Source organism: Euwallacea fornicatus, chromosome 27 (genome assembly GCF_040115645.1).
Source record: "Euwallacea fornicatus isolate EFF26 chromosome 27, ASM4011564v1, whole genome shotgun sequence".
Taxonomy (NCBI): Eukaryota; Metazoa; Arthropoda; class Insecta; order Coleoptera; family Curculionidae; genus Euwallacea; species Euwallacea fornicatus.
Window position 1 is genome coordinate 2,416,916 of NC_089567.1, and position 23,705 is coordinate 2,440,620.

Genomic DNA, 23,705 nt, shown 5'->3' on the forward strand with positions numbered 1-23,705 from the left:
GTACGCCCATGTATTTCATCACTTCTTAGCCATGTGCCCGGTACGGCTAGATTTCAGTATCCATTACCCTCAAAAAAATGTTTGCTAAAAGATTCGTCGTACGTTCTTGAAGAAGTTAATTTAGATCTAAGGATCACAATATGGTTTCAGCATGATGAGTGCCCTGCTCATTGTGCTAGAAATGCCAGAAGTTTTAAAGAAACACTTAATTCACATAGGTGGATTGGGCGTAGTAGCACAGTTAACTGGCTAACTCAATCATCAAATTTGACTTAACTAGACCGTTTTTTTGTGGGAGATTTGGAACATATCGTTTATGATCAAGTGCCGAAGACATGGAAAATCGAATCAGAACCGCTTGTAGAAGTATTATACCTGAAATGCTAGAAAATATCACAGGCTCATTTTAAAATGGAATTATCAAGTGCCTTGAACAGTAGGGGTACTATTTCGCGTATTTGTTAAACTGATTTTTTTATAATAAAGTGAAACGTACTATGTAACAAGTAAAATTGGTTAAATATTTTAATAAAGCTTAATAGAGCCTCTATTTCGTGTCTAGTGATGATGAATTTTATCACTTCCAACAAAAAATGTTTCCAGTAAAAGCATTTTTACTGTCAATAGAGAATCTGAACCTCAAAAAAATTGGGTGTTCCGTTTTTGAAAAAAATGAAGTAGACCTCAAATGACAGGTGAAAGTGACCTTGGGAAAAAATTGGCAGCATAAAAAGGGGAGCCCCCGAAAATTAAAAAAAAAACTTTAGTTAAACATGTTTTTTGTAGATCTTCACGAGTTCAAGATGTTTGTGCCATATACACTAATGGATAAAACTAAGGAAACTTTTCAATATGCACATATATTTTTAGTACCTTTGAAACAAATCATATATTTTTATAAAAGTATTTAATTAACAAATAACAAGAGTTTTTAACATAATAATGTGTTGAATATCTCCAAGAAGAAAGGAACAAAAAAAAAGCGAAAATAGGTTGGACAAAACTAAAGAAACTATTTCAAAAACAACAAATATTTGAACATATCACAATAAAAAAACAAAATAAATTAATAATGGGTAGAATTATTGCAAATGGTATCCTTATTTGCAATGGCTTCTGCGCATCTTTTTGGCATTGATTCAAGAAGGGTGTTGATTTTCAACATATCCATGTCCCTCCATGCTTCTTGAATGGCTTGCTTTAAATCTGCTTTATTTGATATATTTTTTTCCGAACCTGAACTTTTAATTGGCTCCATAAGTTTTCAATGGGATTCAGATCCGGACTTTGCGCTGGCCAGTCCGAAACAGCAATCTTTGCTTCTTTAAGCCAGGAAGTAACTATTGCCGCTTTGTGTTTCGGGTCGTTGTCATGCTGGAGTATCCAAGAAACGGGCAGATTTTCGTCACAAAATGGTTCCATTGTATTTTTAAGAATGTCTAGATGAAGAAGTCTGTCCATTCTTTCATCAATAAAATAAATTGGACCCATTTTAAAACCCGAAAAACATCCCCAGAGAAGAACTGAACCTCCACCATGTTTTATGGTAGGTAGTGTATACTTTGGGTCATATCTTTTGCCCACTGGTCGCCTTATCCGTGAAATCCCATCAGATCCAAATAAATTGACCTTTGTCTCATCGCTAAATAAAACTTTTTTCCAAAATGTCTGATTACAATGTAAATACTTCTGTGCAAATTCAAGTCGGGCCTTTCTGTTTTTTGAAGAAATAAAGAGGGTTTTAGCTGGTCGTATGCTTACTATGCCAACTTCATTACATAGTCTTATAACTTAGATTGTCTACACCCAATTCGTTTAAAATTCCTCTTGCAGACATATTCGGTTGTTTCATGGCTATACGTTTTATCCGTCTGTGTAGATTTTTGTTGGTTTTTCTTGGCCTACCACCAGCACGTCTACAAATAACCACGTTTCCTCGAGTCTTGTATCTACTTAAAACTTTGGATAGCACAGATTTATGAATAGAAAAATGTTTTGCAACATCAGCTTGCTTTGTTCCATTTTGAAAAGCTTCAGCAATTTTTGATTGTAAATCTTGAAATAAATACCTTCCAGTAGGCATTCTCAAAATATCATAGCAGACTCAAACACTGTGGTGAATATGAATATATTCTGGAAAATAGAATTCAACTGATAATGCGTTTTGCCAAAAAGTTTCTTCAGATTTGTCCCAATAAATAAACAAATAACGAAAAATTATTCTTATCACTGAGAATTAAAAAAATGCATATGGTACGTATTAAATAAATATTTCCTCAGAAGTAAATAAGATACACAGAAATGATGTACAGGGTGAAATTAAATTTATTTTTATATATTTGAAAAGTTTCCTTAGTTTTGTCCATTAGTGTATGTTACTTTCTTGCACAACCCTTTGCGTTAACGACTGTTGCACATTCTCGTGACATAAAGTCCGCCAGAGGAACAATAATGCGTAGAAATCTTTTTGCATTCTCCATTTAATAAATTGAATGATTCATCAGCGCTAGTAATCCCGTTTTGATGAACTTGTCGGCCTAAGTGCTCCCAGAGGTTCTCTGTGGGATTTAGATCTGGTGACTGGGCCGGCCCCCCCGGTTTCGTTTAACAAATTTTTAACCAAATACGATTTATGTTTGAGGTCATTGTCTTGCTGAAAACCCCACAGTAACGGCATTTTTCTTCAGCATAAGGCAACATATTATTTTTCAACTTGTCTCGATAGACCAAACGACCTATAATACCTTCGGTTTGAGTTAACAGCCCAATACCGGATTTAGAAAAGCAGCCCCACGCCATCACGCTGCTCTCTCCGTGTTTCGTATCATAATTGATATTTATAATCACATCGTTTAGCTTTCGGTCTTTTGACACATTTTTTCCATCACTTCCAAAGGGCTGAAACTTACTTTCGTCACCAAAAAGGAGAGTGTTCCATTGCGTTGGTGACCGGCATAGAGGTTCACGTGTAAATCGAAGAATCTTCCGTTTCTTTTTGGAAATAAAAGTTCTAGTACTGCAACTCTTCCCAGCAATTCCTGATCATTTAGACGTCGTCAGACAGTTCGTGACGACGCCAAAATGCCCATTTCGCTCTTTTCTTTGGCGATTTCGGTAGAAAATTTTCTTGGATCTGCTAATGAAATTTGTTTCATAATTTTCTTCTGCCCTTTTGCTCAACACCGCAGGGCTTCCTGACTTTAAAGCAGTTGCAGTTCCGCCTCTTTGACCGTACTTTTGAAATGTTTTTGAACCAGTGTCTTTTCAAACATGGAACTCCTCACTCATGGTAATTTGCTTAACTCCCACCTTATGCAGATTTTCATTTCATTTTTTTAAGTCCGTGGAAAATTTGTTTTATTGCCCACTTAAAGGTCTGCAGCAGATCTACTCAAGTCAAAGGAGAAGAAAATGCAACCCATTTTGCAAGAAAAAAAAATGTGATGCTGATACGAAACCACTAATACTTCTAGGTTATGTTGTTACTAGTTGATCAAACTTGCGATAGTAAGATTTACATCTAGCAATTTCAGCATAACCTTCTGGTGGGACCATGCTTTGTTAAACGGCGGAAACTTATTTGTACCCCTAATATTTGAAAAGTTTCCTTAGTTTTGTCCATTAGTGTATGTAGAATCACTTTATGGTTTATTGGAGCGCCATTTACGAGTTCTTTACACCAGACATCGTTACCTTGGACCCGCTGTATTAGAAATTAGCATTTAGCCGTGCAGTGCTGAACAAAAAAAAAAATAAAAAAAAAAATTTAAAAAAAAAAAATTAAATCGAAAAAGTTTTATATTTTGCAAAAGTAGTTGTATCGGATGATACGCAGTATTTGATGCACTTGGTGCTCAGACTAAAGATATTTTGGGTTATCCCGTCCGGTTCAGCGCTCAATCGATGCTGGTTTGCGGCGGTCTTAACGATATGGTGCCGTCGGTTAGACGACAATTTCACAAGATCCACAAAAAGTCACAAAAGTAAAGAAAAAATTACGTCAGATTTAAAACAAAGAAGAGCCACAAGGCACCAAACTTGAAGTGGCGTCATTGATAGGGCCCCAGACTACTCCGGAATCACTTTTCAGCGTCGATTTCAATTAGCGGTCGTCGAACAAACCAAATAGCCGCGGGGTCGGGCGGGTAGCCGGGCCCGATTATTGGGCGTAATTTATAACATAATTATATGGCGATTGTGACAGGGTGTTATGATGCTGCGTGGGACTTTGGCAGTAGTTGCGGGACCACCGAGACCGACCCCGCTAATTCTAGGGATTATCAGGTACTCGATTACACGAGGCAAGACCCTATGAGGGTGATCGATGGAGACTCGCTTAGCTGGAGGCCCAACTAGCTATTTTTGCCACGTTTTCTTCCTCCGGCTGGCTGATATTGCCTGAGAAACCTGCCCGATTCCACTGAGAAGCCAGGGAGTGTTCCCCGCATTCAGAACTGTAAAAGTATCTTATGAAACGATACTTTAGAGTATCGAGAATCCCATTACCCAGATTCACAGGGGCTCCTTCAATGGTCCAAAAAGTAACTTAGATATTTCTTTTATTACAGAATCTCGAAAATATACCCGTGAAAAGTATTTAGAGAGCCGCAAAAATACCTGAAATAATTATGAATAACTTAGGTACTCTTTGAGTATGTTAGATTCTCTTCAAGTATCTTCGTTGTCTGCCTTTAAAGTAGCCAACTGAATTATTATTATTATTCTCTTACATGTCGAAGTATAGGGTGAGGCCAACTCCATATACAGTGGGTCAAAAAAGTATTTGCACGCTAATATTTTTTAACGTATGAGAAAACTGTGAAAACCTATTGTCAGTTATAATGTTACATTAAATCAGGTTTAAGTTAAGTTTATTAAAATATCTTGATATAATTGCATGCCGACAATGTTATAAACAAAACTGTTCAAAATGCGCGCCAAATGAGTATTTGCACACTAATGTTTATTTGCAAAATCGTATCAACTTATATTTTGTACGGATTGGATTTTTTGTTTTTTTTTTATTAAAGTAGCAATGTTATTGATATTTTGGAGAAATTTGTTTAGTTTAAACTTGATCGGTCGAAAGATGAGTCCGAAAAAAGGTGAAATTGATATATCCAAACGTGCAAGAATAATTTGCTTTCATGAGAGTGGTAAAAGTTATAGAACAATAGCCAACAGTGTTAATGTGTCATTTTCGGCAGTTCGTTATGTAATAAAAAAGTATGACGAAACGGGAAACATACAAAATAAACCCCGTTCTGGAAAGATCGAACAAACTGAACGCGCGAGAAAAGCGATTTATAATTAGAGAAGTTCAAAAAGATCCATTTACTAGCGCTCAAACATTGACAACTGATATCGCAACAACATCAGGAACAAATGTTCATCCCCAAACCATAAGAAACATTCTACATGGAGCAAACATTTCTGGAACAGCAGCAAGGAAAAAACCGTTCATCTCCGAGAAGAATCGCCAGAAACGTTTACAGTTCGCCAAAGATTACATGGACAAGCCTTTGGAGTGATGGAGAAACGTAATTTTTTCTGACGAAAGTAAGTTTTGTCTTTTCGGTCCAGATCGGAAACGGTTCGTGTGGAGAAAACCAAACACAGAGCTGAAACCAGAAAATTTGAAACCTACGGTGAAACATGGGGGAGGAAGCGTATTAGTTTGGGAACGTATGGGGTACAATGGGGTAGGAAATCTGGCTTTTATTAATGGGATAATGACAGCCAGGACTTACATTGACATATTACAATATAATTTAAGACCAAGTGCTGCTAAATTAAATCTGGAAAATATTTTTTTCTTCCAACAAGATAATGACCCGAAGCATTCAGCCAATTTGACGAAGGAGTGGTTGTTGTACAATGTCCCTCACAGACTTATTACTCCACCACAGTGTCCTGATGTGAACCCTATTGAAAATTTGTGGAATACCCTTGATCCGAAAATTCGAAAACGGCACATTTCGGACAAAGGAAACCTGAAGACAGCTTTGCTCGAAGAGTGGTCCAAAATCCCTTTAGAATACATTCAAAATCTCATTGATTCAATACCCAGAAGACTAAAGGACATTATTGATGCAAACGGAATGTATACTAAATATTAGAGATAATTTTTTATTAAGTTAACGTCTTTTTTTCTAATAGTTTGATAATGTGCAAATACTTATTTGAGTTAGATTTTTGTGTTTTTATTTTTTATAACATGTATGAGTTAATATAGAAGAAAGATTTTTTTGTTAAAGTTTTATTTTGTAATACTGCGTATATTAAAATCATTAAAATGACTGCAAGTTTTATTTCTCGTTGTATATTGAAAATAATAGGAGTGTGTAAATACTTTTTTGACCCACTGTATGTATTTAAGTTTGAATATTTAACAAATTTTGAGTAACCTTCAACAGTGTCTTGTTTTTTACAGTTTATTGCAAATTTTTATATCAATCAATTTTTTTACATATACAGGTCTCAGAAATCCTCTCTTCAAATGCCTACATATTGTATCCAACACAAGAACATTCAGCACGAGGATCTCGTAAACGGTAGTAGGTACACACCTAGTTAAATGGGAGAAAAGTTGCGCATTCACGGGAGTAGTATTACGGTGCACACAATTCTACAACATTGCGTAATGACTGACAGTGATGCATTAATGAATTTTTAGCAAAAAATTGTTTTAAAATCGAAAAAATACTTATCAAGGCCATATTCATATAAAAAAGTTGATAATCATCACGAAATGGCATGAAATGAAACCAACACTGTCGGTTTCAAGCGTATAAAAAAAAACTGCAACGGAATAAAGGTTTTAGTTTTCACCTGTCTTTTATGGTACCCGGATATTTTTTTAATTCTAAAATTTAGTTTAGGTTAGTATGGAGATAAATGAAAAAAAAAAAAAAAAACATAATTTTGCAGATGTCTATGGATTGTGAACCTATATTCTTGAACGTTCAATTTTTCTTCCATTTTATTAAGTCTGGATCTCTTATTATGTGCAATTTTTTTGCAACAGGATTTTTTTCCTTAAGTTAAACCGTACAAACGCCATGTACATATACAGGGTGGTCATTTAGTGCGGTCTCGGAAGATTACGGCTAAACAATTTAATATTTTGAATTTTTTTTTGCGTTATATAGAACTCGATTATGGGTACATTCTAAAATTGTTTTCGTTTTATACAGGATGTTCTAAATAAGTGAAAAATATCAAAGTTATGTTTTTTTAAATAGGACACCCCATATATTAATATCGTTTTAGATTTCTTGAGAAAAATAAATGTAAGTTTCATCAAGGTTTACTTGTCCTAAATCTTAAGGATTTCGAAATAATTAATTTTTTTTTTTTAAATCATGCAATTTTAAAAACTTTGTTTTGAAGGAAGTTCAAACTGGAGTAAATCGAAATTCATACCAAACCTTAGATATGAGACGTATTTTATGCCAGAATTATTAAAATTGAAATATCTCATACAGTGCGTCCAAAAAATAACATGAAAATTGCATTCTTTTTGAAAGGAAAATACTTGCTTAATTTAAATAGAACACCCCATATTTTATTACTCGAAATAAGAGATAAACATATGACGAATCAAAAATCGTTACACCTTCCTATACCTAAATGTACAGGTTTTCTTCGAAAAATAAGATTTAAAAAAAGGTAGCAAATTTTATTACTTTTTATATCAGTTGCTATGGTTATATTTCGAGTAATAAAATATGGGGTGTCCTATTTAAAAAAACATAACTTTGATATTTTTCACTTATTTAGAACACCCTGTATGAAACGAAAACAATTTTAGAATATACCCATAATCGAGTTGTATATAATGCAAAAAAAAGAAATTCAAAATATTAAATTGTTTAGCCGTAATTTTCCCAGACCGCACTAAATGACCACCCTGTATATTTTACTAATCCCAAAGTCGGTTTAACTGTCTTAAAAACAACACACTGCAGCTGGTCGACAAATAGCTTGACCAATATGAATTAATTTGATTTTTGTCGCTTTTTGTACAATATTTTTGGGTCGACTCAATTTTTTGCTTTTTAAAATTTTTCTTTAATTTGTCGGTTACCTAAACTAACTTAATTTCGGAAAAATATGTACGTATTGCACGGTTTTGTTACCTAAACAAATTATTTCCGACGTTTTTCTAGCCTGAAATGATTTTGTACATTTTAGAAACGTGATCGTCAATAAAATAAATATACCTTAATCTCGAAAATAAACCAGCAGAGTGAAACATGGGAAACGAGGAAATCGTGAATTGTTCTTTATTTACCACACATCACCACATATCATTTACGTCATATCTTATGTTTTCCACAATAGCTGATTCAACATAACATATGAATCAATGCCAAGTAGAAAACTATTAATTTTTAACGTAAAACAGAGCAATAAATGTGACGTGTGAGGCACGAACACAAAAGAACATTTTTTACTTTATCTGGAAATGGAAAAATTCAATATGCCCCCTAAAAGAAAAGTTGATGTTGGTTCCAGACATGTTCCATCAGAAAAACTTGAAATGGCTTTTTAAAAATGCATCATATTAGTTTACAGATCGGCCTATAGATACATTATCTGTAGATAGATACGTCAATACATTGTTTTAATTTTAAAGGTACCACTTAAGTTTTTTCTTACCTATTTAAATAAGTTAGGTACCTACAGAGAATTTACAAAAGGATGGTACCTTTTTAATTTCTTAGTTACGTCCTAAGTTATTTTTGCGAAGGAGATAAAAGATCAACTAACACATATATATCTGAATATATCCTTCAAGCAAGTATCATAAAGCTATGTAGATCTTTCCCGTAATATCTTTCACAGTTCTGCCTGCATTTAGGTATTTTGTGGATAATATAATATTAAGAATTGGTCCAATACGACGGCATGCTGCGAGGTGTCATATTAAATGATGTCGCTTATTCATATTGTGCATACCTACATGCTTCGATACACACCATGCCGGTTTTATCTGGACTGTAATGGTGCCGATATGAAATTCGCCATTACGCGAAAGTTTATTATAAATTATAATATCTTATCGAGTCTTAATGATACGAGCAAAAATTTCTCCACGAAGGTATTAAAATTTTTACCAGGTAGTGATTAAAATAATTTCTACTAATTAGCAGACACTTTTAATTATAGTTCTTTTGTTTGGCTAAAGTTTTAACACACCTGCCTGATAGGCCAGTTTATCACTCAAATACGACCCTGCCACCCAAGAACTATAATCGACCTGATGGCAAGCTGCCACATAGTTCCGAAATACAGCGCATCTAATCACTTCTGACTTGTTACGCCCACCGTTTAACTGGCAGACTACCTACTCATCTGTTACATAGTGTAAATACAGCGGTCACAAACAATGTTTGCCAAAAATTCCCAATTTGTAATATTGTCTTGTAACGATGATTTTTTTAATATACAGGGTGGGGCACCGAGAGCGCCTCGGGGCATTACGTCCTTATTAATAATTTGATCGCAAATTGTTTTTAGAGGCGTATGTAGAACCTTACAAGGTACATTTTAAAAATATTTTCATTTATACAGGGTGTATATAAAAAAAGATACATCTCAAACATATGTATTTTTTAATGGAACACCCTGTATTTTATTACATATTTGGAATTATAAGAAGAAAATAGTACAAGTTTGCATAACACACATTGGGTCTAAAACAATTGCTTCTCGAGAAATTTTAGAAAATATAAAAATGCAAGAGTTAAGAAAAATTGTTTTTGCTAGGTGAAATGAGTTATTTGACTATTATTTTTTTACTATTACTTCTTAAGTACAAACTAGAATGAATTATTTACTAAACTGATATTCAGGGTAAGCAAAAAGAGTGGTCAAATTTTACTTCCTTACAATTTAACATAACTTTGTTATTTCAAATGGAATATATACATTTTTATGCATTACTTAGAATCACTAATTAATTCTCTTTCAATTGATACTATAGTGTTCTATACCTATCTTTTACCGTTTTCCCATAATATGAAATTTTATTAAATGTCGTTTCAGTTAGATGGAGCACCCACACATTTTCATAGGGATGCGAGAGAAGTTCTCAACACTATGTTTCCCCGAAGATGAATTGGGCGAGGTGGTCCTCAGTTGTGGCCCGCAAGATCGCCCGATCTTACCAGTATGGATTTTTTTATGTGGGGCTACATTAAAGATGAAGTGTACAAGTTACCACCAACAACAAAGGGGGACACGAAAATTCGAATTCAAAATGCATTCGAAGAAATAACACCAGACATGTTATCAAAAGTGAAATTTTCTTTTCAAAAACGTATTCAATTATGTATTGAAAATGATGGCCATCATTTCGAACATTTACTGTAAATTTTAAATTTTTTTGGGAATCCGTTAAACTGTAATAAATACTTTTAAAATTCGTCCTACATAATTAGCTTTCTTTAATAACGATAGCAACCAATCCAAGGCATAACCTGACAAAAATTTGTATTATTTAATGTTATTATTAAAAACTAAATAAAATTTCATATTATGGGAAAACGGTAAAAGATAAATATAGAACACTATAGAATCAATTGAAAGGGAGATAATTAGTGATTCTAAGTAATACATAAAAATGTATATATTCCATTTGAAATAACAAAGTTATGTTAAATTATAAGGGAATAAAATTTGACCACTCTTTTTGCTTATCCTGTATATCAGTTTAGTAAATAATTCATTCTAGTTTGTAGATTAGTTTGTACTTAAGAAGTAATAGTAAAAAAATAATAGCCAAGTAACTCACTTCACCTATCAAAAACAATTTTTCTTAACTCTTGCATTTTTATATTTTCTAAAATTTCTCGAGAAGCGATTGTTTTAGGCCCAATGTGTGTTATGCAAAACTTGTACTATTTTCTTCTTATAATTCCAAATATTTAATAAAATATAGGGTGTTCCATTAAAAAAAAACATATGTTTGAGATGTATCTTTTTTTATATACACCCTGTATAAATGAAAATATTTTTAAAATGTACCTTGTAAGGTTCTACATACACCTCTAAAAACAATTTTCGATCAAATTGTTAATATGGAAGTAATACCCCGAGGCGCTCTTGGTGCTCCACCCTGTATATTTCAGTGGCTCCCAAGAAAACAATTATTGGTGTCACTATATGCTAATACAAGCGATTAAAAATTTTGGGGGTGGAAATGTTATCCCCTGCATAAATAAAGTACAGTTACGTTTGCCGAGTTTAACACATTGTGGCAAAGTTTAAACCGTAAGCATACTCCAAATTTCTAAATGGTTTTTGCATGATCCTAATAGGACACGGCTATAAAATTATTGATAGGTTCTAATATACGTTATACCTACGTAGGAATGGCAATATGAAGCTTATCATTGGCTATTTAGATTTTTCAGTCGAAAAGTTATGGATAGTTTTACTCAAATAACCATCCAGAACCAGTAGAAAAATTAATAAATCGTTCTTTTTTGGGAAACGCGACTTAATATTTTCCGCTTTGATATTCGCGATCAGCGTGATGCACAGGGCGCCCCATTTAAAGCTGTGATTCAAGATTACTCAAAAACGGTACGTTGTATGAAAAAAAATTCAAATATAATTTGATCGGAAAAGAGGGAGACTTGTCATGAAGATAGTGACTTAGCTAAACCGTCATTTTAAGGTCATTTCAACGTCCAACTTTTTTTTTCAAATGGCAACCCCGTATTTTTTACAGATCCTTGTAGACCTTCAAAAAATGAATTTATTTTATTTGAACAATTTTTTTATTAGATGTTTTGTTGCAGAGTTATCATTGATTTTTGTCTAATTTTTGAGATAGTCGAAATGATTCCATTTTTCTTTTCTAAAAAAGTTTTCTGTTCAAAACTCATAATAATCCTTCCGTGTAATAAAAACAAAATGATTTCTATGATTTCTTTTTTAATTTGGCCAATTAACTTAAAATCCTGATTTGAGCAACTTACAGAAGCAAATATTAAAAAAAAATGCCTTTCCTGCTCCAAGTACGTCTTAATTGTTATTCGAAAAGGATTATTTACTCCACGCAACATATCCCCATTTATTAATTGACACGCATTTTCAATTCTCCTATTCATGGTGTTTGTAGTTGTTGGTACTTCCGCATAAAGTTTGTTCTTCAAAAAACCCCAGAGGAAAAAATCTGATGAGGTCAGATCAGGCGGCCTAGGAAGCCGGTTAATTAGACCGCCTCATCCAATCCATCGATCTGGATATATTTCATTCAAAACCTCACGGGACATTCTAGAAAAATGAACAACCGTCGTGTTGATGCCACATTACCCCTCTAATCGCACGTAGAACATTTTCTAACAATTCCGGAATATTATTACGCAAGAAATTACGGTACATTTCTCCATTTAAGTGTCCTTCAATGAAGAAAGGTTCAATTAAGCATTCCCCAATAATACCGCACCTTACAGTCACTGACCATGGCCTTTGATGTTCAACTTCTCTAAGCCCGTATGGGTTTACTGCACTCTAAAAATGCCGATTATGGTAATTCACTGCAATGCGCAAAACGTTGGAAAAGAAATTTGCATGTTGATTTGGTTCCTGCCTTGTCCAATTACAAAAATTGACTTAATTTTCAAAATTAGTTCCATGAGGTTCCTGATGAAACGAAATATGGTAAAGATGGTATTTAGTCAACTTCAAAATTCTTTGGACACTCGTCTTTGATATTCCTGAGTTAGCAGCAATTTGACAACTTACGAGGGGATTAAAGGTACCTGCTGCAAGAACTATTATTTGATTGCCTTTATGTGTTGATTTCGGGAGCGATTGAGTGTTTTTCAACGTTTTCGTTTCTTTGAAATTTTTAACGATGCTGTTGAAAATCGCCTAACAGGGAACTGTTTTATCAGAAAATCTTTCAGCATAAAGTTCAACTGTCCGACTAATATTTCTTCCAGCCTTTTCAAAAATCAAACCATTTCTAATTTTTCATTCGAGGTGTAACGATCCATTTCAATTCTTGAATTTTGAAATGAAAACAATAATTTTTGAGTAATTTCACATAAAACAATCAGATTAATTGTCAAAAAAAGAATATCGATATCTTATAGACCTCGTTACAAGATAAACTCTGACAAGATGAAATTTGAGGAAATATTTTTGTTCATAGAAATAATTTTTTTTTTTATTAGATAAAAGGATTGTTATGAGTTTTAAACAGAATATGCATTGCAAAACTTTTTTAGAAAAAAAAAACAATAATTTTGACTATTTCAAAAATTGGACAAAAATCAAAGATAACTCTGCAGCAAAACATCTATTAAAAAAATTGCTCAAATAAGATAAATTTATTTTTTGAAGATATACAAGGATATGTAAAAAAATATTGGGTTGCCATTTGGAAAAAAAAGTTGGCCGTTGAAATGACCTTACAATGACAGTTTAGCTAAGTCACTCTCTTCATGACATGTCTCCCTCTTTACCGGACAAATTTTATTTGAAATTGCTTTTCATACAACGTACTGTTTTTGAGTAATCTTCAATCCCACGGTGCCCTAATGGAAAATAAAGTGATATGGCCATACGCAATAAAATTTTACAGTAACCAAATTTCTAACATCAATCATTTATCATATTTGACATCTCGAATTCGCCCCCTAAGTAGGTAGTTGATGAAGATTTACTGTATAAGGTGGACGTCCCGTAAATACAAAGATTAATTTTGAAAAAACTTCGAAAGTAATAAAATATAAAATTTTCAGGAGGTACTTCACCTAAAATATCGTTACGATTAAGATTTATTATTATACGGATATAAAACTTGGATTCAACTTAATTTCGCCTGAGTACTAATTTTGATCGACTGCCTAATAATTTTAACTTCCATTAACTTGTTAAAACATTTCAATTATTAATCTCCATCGCTTCGTTAAATTCAAATTGCAAAGATATTTGGCAAAAAAAACCTTTTTTTCGGAAAAAAAGCAGACGAACACCATTTTAAATACTTGATGTAGGTAGTGAGATGTTGATTTGTTTATATTATTATCGACATTTTTGCAGAGAAGGGACGCTGATCAAGCAATTAAGCAGGGGAAATTGAGCAGCTGTAGCAAGTCATTTTACAATTTCTGTGTCATACACTGACTTTGACTCACATTTAAAAATTAAATTAAATGTTTTGCTTAATTTCTTTAATTAGTCGCTTTATCTTGTAGTTATTTATGGTCAATATAATTCTATATCTACCTGGAATAATCAATTGCAATGAATGGAATAACCGCAAAACAGATCTGCTTATAAATTTCCATTTTGTAATTTTATTACTTACTTCATATTCATGCACTCACTTCGGCGTAAACGTTAAATATTCTATATTTTTATTGTTGTTATTTCCCTCATCTCATGAATTAGGAAAAAAAATGGTTTAGTTAATTTATACAAGGTATGTAAGTATATCTTTGAATCTATAAGTATTTCGTAAATATCAATAAATTTAGCAAAATTTAATCAACAATGTTGTTTGGATGTGGAACATTCCGAAGAGTATTTAAATATTTATGTTTTTTTATAAACCGGACACTGAATATCTTATCTCGACACCTCGTAATAGCACAGAGAAGCAAATAGTTGTTTTTTTAATTATCAATAAGTACTAACAGAATAAATAAATGCTGCAGGAAATATTCTCAGAGTCTCAAGATGAAAAAATGCAATGATTTCTAGGATATTCCAAAAAACTGAATTAAATTTTCATATTTTTATATCCACCCCTGTATAAAACCCTCCAACCCTCCAAAAGTTTCCTGTTCATTTTTTGTTTCATTCGTGGACCACAGCTACGAAAATTACACTAATCTCCCCATTTTATGCTAGAATGGGAATACTGAAGTTCTGGATTTATAATATGTAAAACCAAGCAAAAAAAAATTGTAGAAGTTTTAGGATAATGGATATATTACCACTCACTTTGATATGACTAAAACCATCGGGGTTGTATTTCCCAGTCAAGAGATATTTTTTTATCGGTGGCAAACAATCGGCGAGTAGGACTTTATTGTTTTATATGTGCCTGATAACAAGAATGGGAATGGATTCTGAATGCAGATTTTAAGCCGTTTCTCGTGTTTTATTATTTCGATTGCAATTTTATGGGCAGCTGGTTTTGGGCCGTAGCTTTGCAGTGCCTTATGTTGGTCACGAAGCTAACAGGCCGCACTGCATAAATAAATATTTATTTAAATATAATCAAGGGGCCCCTGCCATGTGGACAGCAGATGGAATGGAAAAGTGAGTCTCTGGAGGTGCCGTTCAAAACTCATTTTATGTGAAGAACTTCAAGAAGTCAACATCCGGTATGAAACAAACAGTGCACGATGCCTATCTTCAAAAAAGCACGTAACTTACCTCGCTATCGACCTTTTTAAATTCTTCGTCGTCTTCGTCCACTTCAAAATATAGCTCCGCTGACGTCACTGATACCATACCAGGGGCAACAATTCCCGGTGCAATTAATTGAGCTTTGGTGCTAATATTTACTGGACCTGAAATGAGAGAAATGATAATTAGTAATTCCTTTGGTTAACTCCAAAAATAAAGTTTTTGACCGTTGATACAACTTTATTTCGGGGTACCCTGCCGGTTAAAAATAATTAAACACCCTATATATTATTTAATATTTATCAACTATTAAATATTTATCTATTAAATTTAAATCTAAACTTATTGACTTTCTAATCAATGCGTTTTTATAATGTGGACGAATTCCTTCAAACACAGAATTAAACGATTTTTATCTTGATGCGGTTGTGGTTCCTATGTACATATATTATGTATATTTGTGTTAGATTTTATAACTACTTATATTACCATGTATATTTTATTATTTAGAGCTTTCTTTTATTCATCGGTGAACGCCTCGATAGCACGAAATTCAATCGTTTAAATTCTTTTTTCCGGTTATAATGTGTCATCACATTTTTAATTACATATACATACTTTAGTTTACGATGTAATCTACCTTCATCGAGAGAATTTGATGATTCACCGATTGACGATTTAATACCATAGAGAGATTCAGCATAAAATATGCTCCACAGGGACTCCGTAAAGCACGTGAATGATTATATTTGAAGATAGATGCGCTTTAACATACTTTTTAAATTATTGAAAATTTGGTTATTCCTGAAATACTTGGGAAAAACTTGATTTTAGCTGTTTCCTCCTTGTTTATCACCTACTGTATACCAGAGATCTTCCGCTGTAACCGCCATTTTGAAAACATTTGAAATAAAAGCAAATCACAATGAATCTACAGAGTGGTCACGAAAATACAAGTTATTTTGTTTTAATGTCAATAGTCTGTATTTCCCAGTCCTCAAAAAAGTAATAATTCTAATTTTTTAAGAATGTTTTTCGAAAATAGCGAATTTTATACGCAAACCTAATATGACAAGAAATGTTCTAGTATTAAGGGTTTATCAAAAAATTGATATGGGTGAAAGAATTGTCCTTCACCATTCCTATGATGTAACTAGTTTCGAACACAACTCTCAACTTTTTGTGGTCACATTTCTTAACAAGATTCTTGTTACGAATTTCTACCATTTATAATCGTTGGAATAAACGCAACGACCATTATCAATGAACTACCCGGCACAAAAATAATGAAATCATAAACTCAGTTTTTATTCAAGCGTCACCTTTTAATGAATATGAAGAGAGAATAATTTTTAAAGAAGTAAATTCTAATACTTGCAAGTTTTTGAAAACGTGAGTTCTAAATGCTAGACAGATCAACAATTGTGTTCCTATCCTAAATGATATACGTAGCAGATTTCTAATGACCTTATTGGATATTCGTATAAATGTTAACCCATATATAGATTACAGATAATCAGAAGTACAATTAATTAGTATGGTCACCGCATAAAAATAGCACAAAAGATGCACAAAAAACATTCAAAACCTTATGTTGTTATATTTGATTTTACACGTGTATTATAATAGAAATTTTACAAAGCAGCTCATTATCGCATCCACCCAAATATGTGAAAGAAGAGGTGAAGCGAGAAATCTTGCGATTGACCCTATTATTCACACATTGTACAACCTCGGTACATCTTACCATTAAGGTCGCTATCTAATTCTCGATCCTCCGTTAGTAGTTCGCTATCATCTACCAGTTCGGTGGACTGATTTTGTTGATAACTTCGGCTATTCGCCAAATGAGCATGGAACTCTTCACGTGCCTGTAACAGCGCATCTTCAGGTGCCCCATGTTCTATTGCAGCTTTTAGACTTGCTTCGGGATGGGTCGTACCTGGAATATTTATTTAATACAATAATTGCATAAAACACAATATGTTCCTAATATCGGTTACTTAAGAGGTAATTCGACGTTGAAGAACGATGAGCGATTGAGAAAAGAACTTTCACAGTTTTTTACATATTTTTAATATTCACCTCTGATACTTTTTAGTTTATCATTTGGTTTCATATCTCTACTTTTGTTTGTTAGGTTCTAAAGACGATGACAGAGTTGTCATCAAAACATTAATTTGAATGTACAGAGTGTTCCATATTCGACTTTCAATATAGGAATTCCAGAAACCATAGGATAAAGAGTTTGAGGCCAATAGAGGAAGTTGTGTCTTTATGACAGAAGTATTTTGCCTTTTTAATTATTTAAAAATTCTGGTTACTTCCAGAGATATTCGAAAAAATAAATGTTAATTGCTAATTTCTCTTTATTTTTTTCTGGCTTAAATTACATAGAAATATAAAAATGTAGAACAGCTTCTTAAGGTACTTTTTCTCACATTATAATATGAAAATAATTTTTCGAATATTCCATTTTTTAATACTATCATTAACCTTTTTTTTTAAATCGGGGTTTGTTTTTAACCTTAAACAAACGCAAAACTCTTAAAAATAAAATACATAGTATTTGTTATTTTTGTAAATAATGCGTGAAATACTATATAGTATGATAACTTTAATTGGAACCAATTCGATATCTACGTGGCATATGATTTTTAACAAAATTATTTAAACAGGTCAATTTTTATTTTACTTAATACATATTTTTGTGGTATTTTAATGCTATAAATGTCACCCCCTCAGCTGGGATGACATTTACCCTTAAAAGGTTAAATGGAAAGGGGGTTCGAGGGATACATTATTTTAAAGATCTTTTCAAGCTAAGTTTATCTGACATTAGTTTCCATCATCGAGTAAAATAATACCAACAATATTCAACATTTTAAACAATCAAATTATTATATCCTTTAACTCAGCAACTGTTCGAAATGTCCACCGTTGACTTCTTGGCACATCCCTAAACGGTGATAACTCATCTCTTACATTTTCTAAAGTATTTGGAGTAATTTGCCTAAATTTTTGTGTTATACGTTCTTTGAGTTCATCGATATCATGTGGTTTCACATCGTAAACCTTCGATTTTAGGTATCCCTATAAAAAAAATTAACAGAAGTGAGATCGAGATATCTCAGCGACCATTCTATTGAGCCTCTTCTTCCTATCCATCGATTGGAAAAAGTTACATCTAAGCATAAGCGAACATTGCGAGCAAAATGTGAAGTTGCTCCATCTTCTTGTAACCAAATTTGTTCGTCCGGTATGTCTGGATTTACTTCACTAGGAAACAAATTAGATGATGTGAGAACTAATTCGTCTTCTAAATATTGTTCGTCATTTAAATTTTCATCGCAAAATATTGGCCCCAACATTTGGTTTTTTGTGATATCCACTCAAACATTTGTTTTTTCAGTTCACTGCAGTGTAATACTAACAATTTTGTTTATTAGCATGTCCATTTAATGTAAAAGTTCCTTCATAAGTAACCAAAATAGATTTCATTAGAAATATCTATCTAATTGCTGAACAACATTCATAATCCTTTCAAAAAATTCAGTTCATCGATCTCTATCATCCTTAAGCAATTCTTGATATTTGCATTTTATAAGGTCGAATATTTGCATTTTTCAATATTTTCACAACGAATGTATTACTGATTAAATTTTTACGAGCTCCTTGCCGAGTTAATATAATCGGATTTTCTTCTAATTCCAAGAGGGCAGCAATTTTCGTATCGTCATCAATTTTTTGCAGTCTGTTCTTTGGGATATTTTTCGCATGATCACGACTTCAATTTTTTTTAATTTTACTTATGGTTCCTTGATTAATGAGATGGGTGGAAATCAAGATACTTTTGTCGCCCTGTCTAATTATTAATAAAATTTTGATTTTATGAAATTCAGTTAAATAAGTCACTATTCACAATTTTGTAACTTGCTTGAAGTATTTCTTTTCTGTATTAAATAAAATGAATAACTGAACTGAATTTTGGATTGAAGGAATAATTAGATTGTTGTGGCATTTCAGAAATATTTTGTAAAAAAAAATTAAATTTAATAAACAACATTTGAGTATGAAAACCAATTTATTTTTAATATTATTTTGCTCCGTGATGAAAAGTAGTATGCCAGATACACTCAGGTTGAAAAGACCTTTAAAATGACGTATCACTTGAGCCTTCTTTCCATGCAAACTTTTAAAGGTAATTGTTATACTAGCTAAGTAGTTAATATTTGTAGCATCAGAATACTACTAAAAAGTGTATTGAGTAAAATAAGAAGTAACGTGTTTAAGTAATTTTGCTAAAAATCAAATAACCATATTGATATCGCATTTATTCCAGTTAAAGATACTACGCCATACTATATAAGAAAACTGTTTTTCTCACTCCGTTGATAATATTCGCTTCTTGATCAGCATCCGGTTAAGGTTCATAACGATTTCTTGGTTTGTTAAAAGTACCATAAGTTAGCAGGTTTTTATCAAATAATCTGAAATAGCTTCTGTGTGATTGCAAACGTTCTGGGTAATCTTCAAAATATCGTGAACCGCGATATTTTTATTTGAAGAATAGTAGATTTTGACCATCTCATCACATTTTCTTTCGTTAGAGAGAAAAGAAAAGAAATGAAATATTCATTTTCCGGTAACGAATAGTAACACATTAACTAATAGTCCATAATTTTTCATTAATGAATGATTTTTCAAAATAAACAAGTAGATCGCTTCTATAACACCAATCGCAACACCGCAACACGTCCATGCTTGTCATGTCATCACTATCTGAAATTTATTGAACTATCAATTTTGACATAGGGGTTTTCAATTCCTACCATGAAAGTGGAGTAAATAGGATGCACCAATGCAGAATGTGAATATATTAAGGTATTGTTTGTCCTGATAATGAATATTTTTTATCTAGGCCTTGAAAATTGGCATGTTTGACACATGATTGTTTGTCAATTATCGATGATTAGTGGAATTCATAAAAAAAACGGTCAGGTCTCTATTGGAAAAAAAAAACTGATGATGGTATTGAAAAACCGAAATGTCTTTTTCTGAAAAACTATGTTCGTGTTGTAGGGCGGGAAAAATGCCTTAAGAAATCGTTTTTTATTTTTATGTTTCTATGTCATTTACAGCAGAAAAAAATTCCAATTATCGTTTTGTACCGGAAATTTCTGAAAGTAATTGGATTTTTTTTAAATTAAAAAAAACAAAGTAATCCCGTTATAATAAAGACACAACTTTGCGTCATTTTAGCTGACTGTATCTCTTACGGTTTCTGAGATTCTCATATTGAGAGTCGAATATGGGATACCTTGTACGTCCCAGCCATTAGTAAAGGGTAAATATCATTTTTAATTAGTTTAGTTATACAGAGCTGAGAAAGACACCTGTATAATTGTGGAAGAGCAACCTTGTAAATTAATGGAAAGTAGCATTACTGAAAAATGCAATTAAAAGTAAAAGGTCAGCTTTATAGACAAGCCAAATCATACTTATTAGTCGGAAAAAGAAAATCAAAAGTACCATTTCTCTAAAAGAGTTTAACTTAATGAATAATAAAATCACGGTATGTAAGTACCTATAATTCTTACCTAAAGGATTATGAACGAATCGCTTCCTTCTTCTCGCATCATCCTCCCAGGCGTCTAACTTCCAGAATTCAGTTAATTTATACTCATTTGGATCTGCAGCTCCCCATGCACCATGTTTATTGGACAAAATATTGCGTATTTTTTCCAACAGTTTTCCAGCTGTTACATTGTCCCGTCTTCTGGCTGAGGTTATTAAATGATCACACATGCGTTCTTCTTCCTTGCGCTCAATTAGCGTTTGAGCACATTGCGTCTACGAGAGAAACTATCTTAAGTAAAAAGGGCATACATATAATACAATACAGACCTCGAAATCGGCGTGCTTCAATACATCATCAGCTCTCATCCTATTCAGTATGAAATCCGCCTCGTTAGCCACTCGAACAATGTGATCCTTCATGGCGTGCGATAATAGTCTTCCCTCGTTAATCAGTTCGATAAAGGCCAAACCGGCGTGTTTCTGAAGCGAATTTTGCCACTCCTGAGAACACAACAACATAACTAGTTCAACCACGGAATTGCTATTTTTGAACGTTGTCAGCCCTTTGCCTTCCATGAGAAGTTCTTGTCCATGAGATCCCACCAAAGTTTTTGACAAAAATGGGGCGAAATCAACCATAATTTCTCGTAAAAGGGGACAGACGGAACCCAGAGCCATTTCCAGTTTTTGTGTTAAAGACGCTTCCCGTGAAGGCGTAGGAAGGGAGATGTGGTCCACAATGCTGCTTACTGGGAGGTCATCAGGGCACACCTGGGTGGTGGGAGGTTGCAGAACATTTTCTGGGACTCGAACAACTGAGATTTGGGCCAAATGCTTCTCGCCTGTCAACCAACAAAGAAAATTATTCACAATTAAAAAAAAGTAATAATGAAATTTGCTATAGCCTCGAAAATAAGAGTATTGACCATGATGTTACACATTACGTATTATTCGTAGTCCATTTGATTGAATACGTCAGCCGAGAAGAAAAACTGTTTTGTTATATTAACGTACACAATCAAACTTATATGGGATCACTCAGTATTTACGGGAAAAAAATTTATCTTGTAAAAACTTAACAAGTGAATAAAAATCGAATGTTTAATACTTAATCGAGATTAGATTTGTTTCTGTACTGTCAGGTTTAATATTACGATGTAGTCTTGGTGAAGGTATAAGGTTTTTCTCCACGAATTTCGTGTTTTAAGATGTCGTGGGAGACAGGTTAGAATTCGAATTGTTCGATTTATTTTCAAATGCATAGGAGGAACTATGATAATTTGGTGTGCCATTATGATTGGTGAAAAAACTCCTTTCCTAAAAGATGTGACAGTTTTAGATCATCCTTCTAGTTCACCAGGTCTTAATCTAATTGCACATTTGTGGAATAAGATTAAAAGAAGAACTGGATCAAGTCAAAATAACTCTTACCTCGCCGAACAGTTAAAATAAACAATTTTAAAGGAATAGAGAAATGTTCCTCAAAAAGCTATTAACAACTTAATAAAGAGCATGACTCGACCAACTCATTCTTATACAGGGTGTCCGTTTTACGAGCTTAACCATGGGGATCTCGATTATTTGAAGAGATACGAGGTCGGTTAAATTAGAGCAAAGTTGCGAATTTTTGAGCTTTATAAGATGCCATTTGAAGAATTATAAAATTTCCATTCCAGTCCGAATCTTAACATGTGATACATCATCGTAATCGGAAAAAAAGATGAATCCAAAAATGTTAAAATCCAAGATGGCGCCCATAAGAAAAAATAAAGTTGATGATGCTTCCGGAAAATAGAAACGTTGAATACCAAATTTGACACTGTCATGTATTCGAGGAGAAAAAGTGACTACGAAATGTGCCAGCCATTTTCAATTATCTTTTCAAATGAGTCCAGAAAAAAATAAAAAAATTTTTTTTTATTTCGTATTTTTCCGGAAGTAATGGAAATTTTATAATTCTTCAAACGACATCTTGTAAAGCTCGAAAATGAGCAACTTTGCCCTAATTTAACCGACCTCCTATCTCTTCAAACAAATGAAATCCCCATGGTTGAGCTCGTAAAACGGACATCCTGTATTATCGCTAGAGAAGGCGATATAGATTATTAAATTTTACAAAATCTATTATTTTTTCTTAAATTTTTATTTATCTTATATTTCATATTCAGAGAAATTTACATTTTTTATATTTTTGAATTTGTTTTAATAATTTTTCTTCTAATATAAAATGTTTTTTGATAAACCACTTTTCATTTTGAAATTATTCTTTTCAAGTTTAATACTGATTTCTAGTAATTGCTGAGCGACTCACGACGAGAAAGCTTAGTTGAATATATTCACTTCATAGACCTTAATACCTACATAATACATTTATGTTAGAATGACCTATAGAACAAAATCAAAAATTGCTGGCAGGTGCTATGTAATGAACTTTACTAGTATTATGTTATATTATTATACACAAAATAGTAACTGATTCGTACTGATATTTAAACATTTATATGGCAACCATCTGCACTTGACTTAGAATAAGATTGCCGATCTAATGTTAGAGTCCTGTTAGTACAGAGGGTGCAACATTTAACTTGAAACATCCTAATATCTCGAATAATAAGCGCTCTAGGAAAAAAAGATATTAGGAAACTTAAATTATTCTCCGGGGGGGGGGGGGGGGGGGGATGCAACAATGTTAAAATTAGTGCTCATCTGTAGTTTTTTGTGGATGAGAATGGGAAGCTACT

The 23,705-nt window shown here is 32.9% G+C and overlaps 1 protein-coding gene across 14 annotated transcripts in view; it reads right to left on the bottom strand.

Moving 5' to 3' along the window:
- Nucleotides 1-23,705, bottom strand: part of rg (rugose) — a 677,097-nt gene that overhangs the window by 159,938 nt on the left and 493,454 nt on the right. For all 14 annotated transcript variants that reach the window (XM_066297050.1, XM_066297056.1, XM_066297048.1 and 11 more), the window contains 4 exons: nucleotides 21,292-21,806; nucleotides 20,985-21,237; nucleotides 17,132-17,326; nucleotides 15,412-15,548 (listed from right to left, as the gene is read on the bottom strand). In XM_066297050.1, coding sequence (XP_066153147.1) covers nucleotides 15,412-15,548; nucleotides 17,132-17,326; nucleotides 20,985-21,237; nucleotides 21,292-21,806 — 1,100 coding nt within the window. The remainder of the gene's footprint in view (nucleotides 1-15,411; nucleotides 15,549-17,131; nucleotides 17,327-20,984; nucleotides 21,238-21,291; nucleotides 21,807-23,705) is intronic.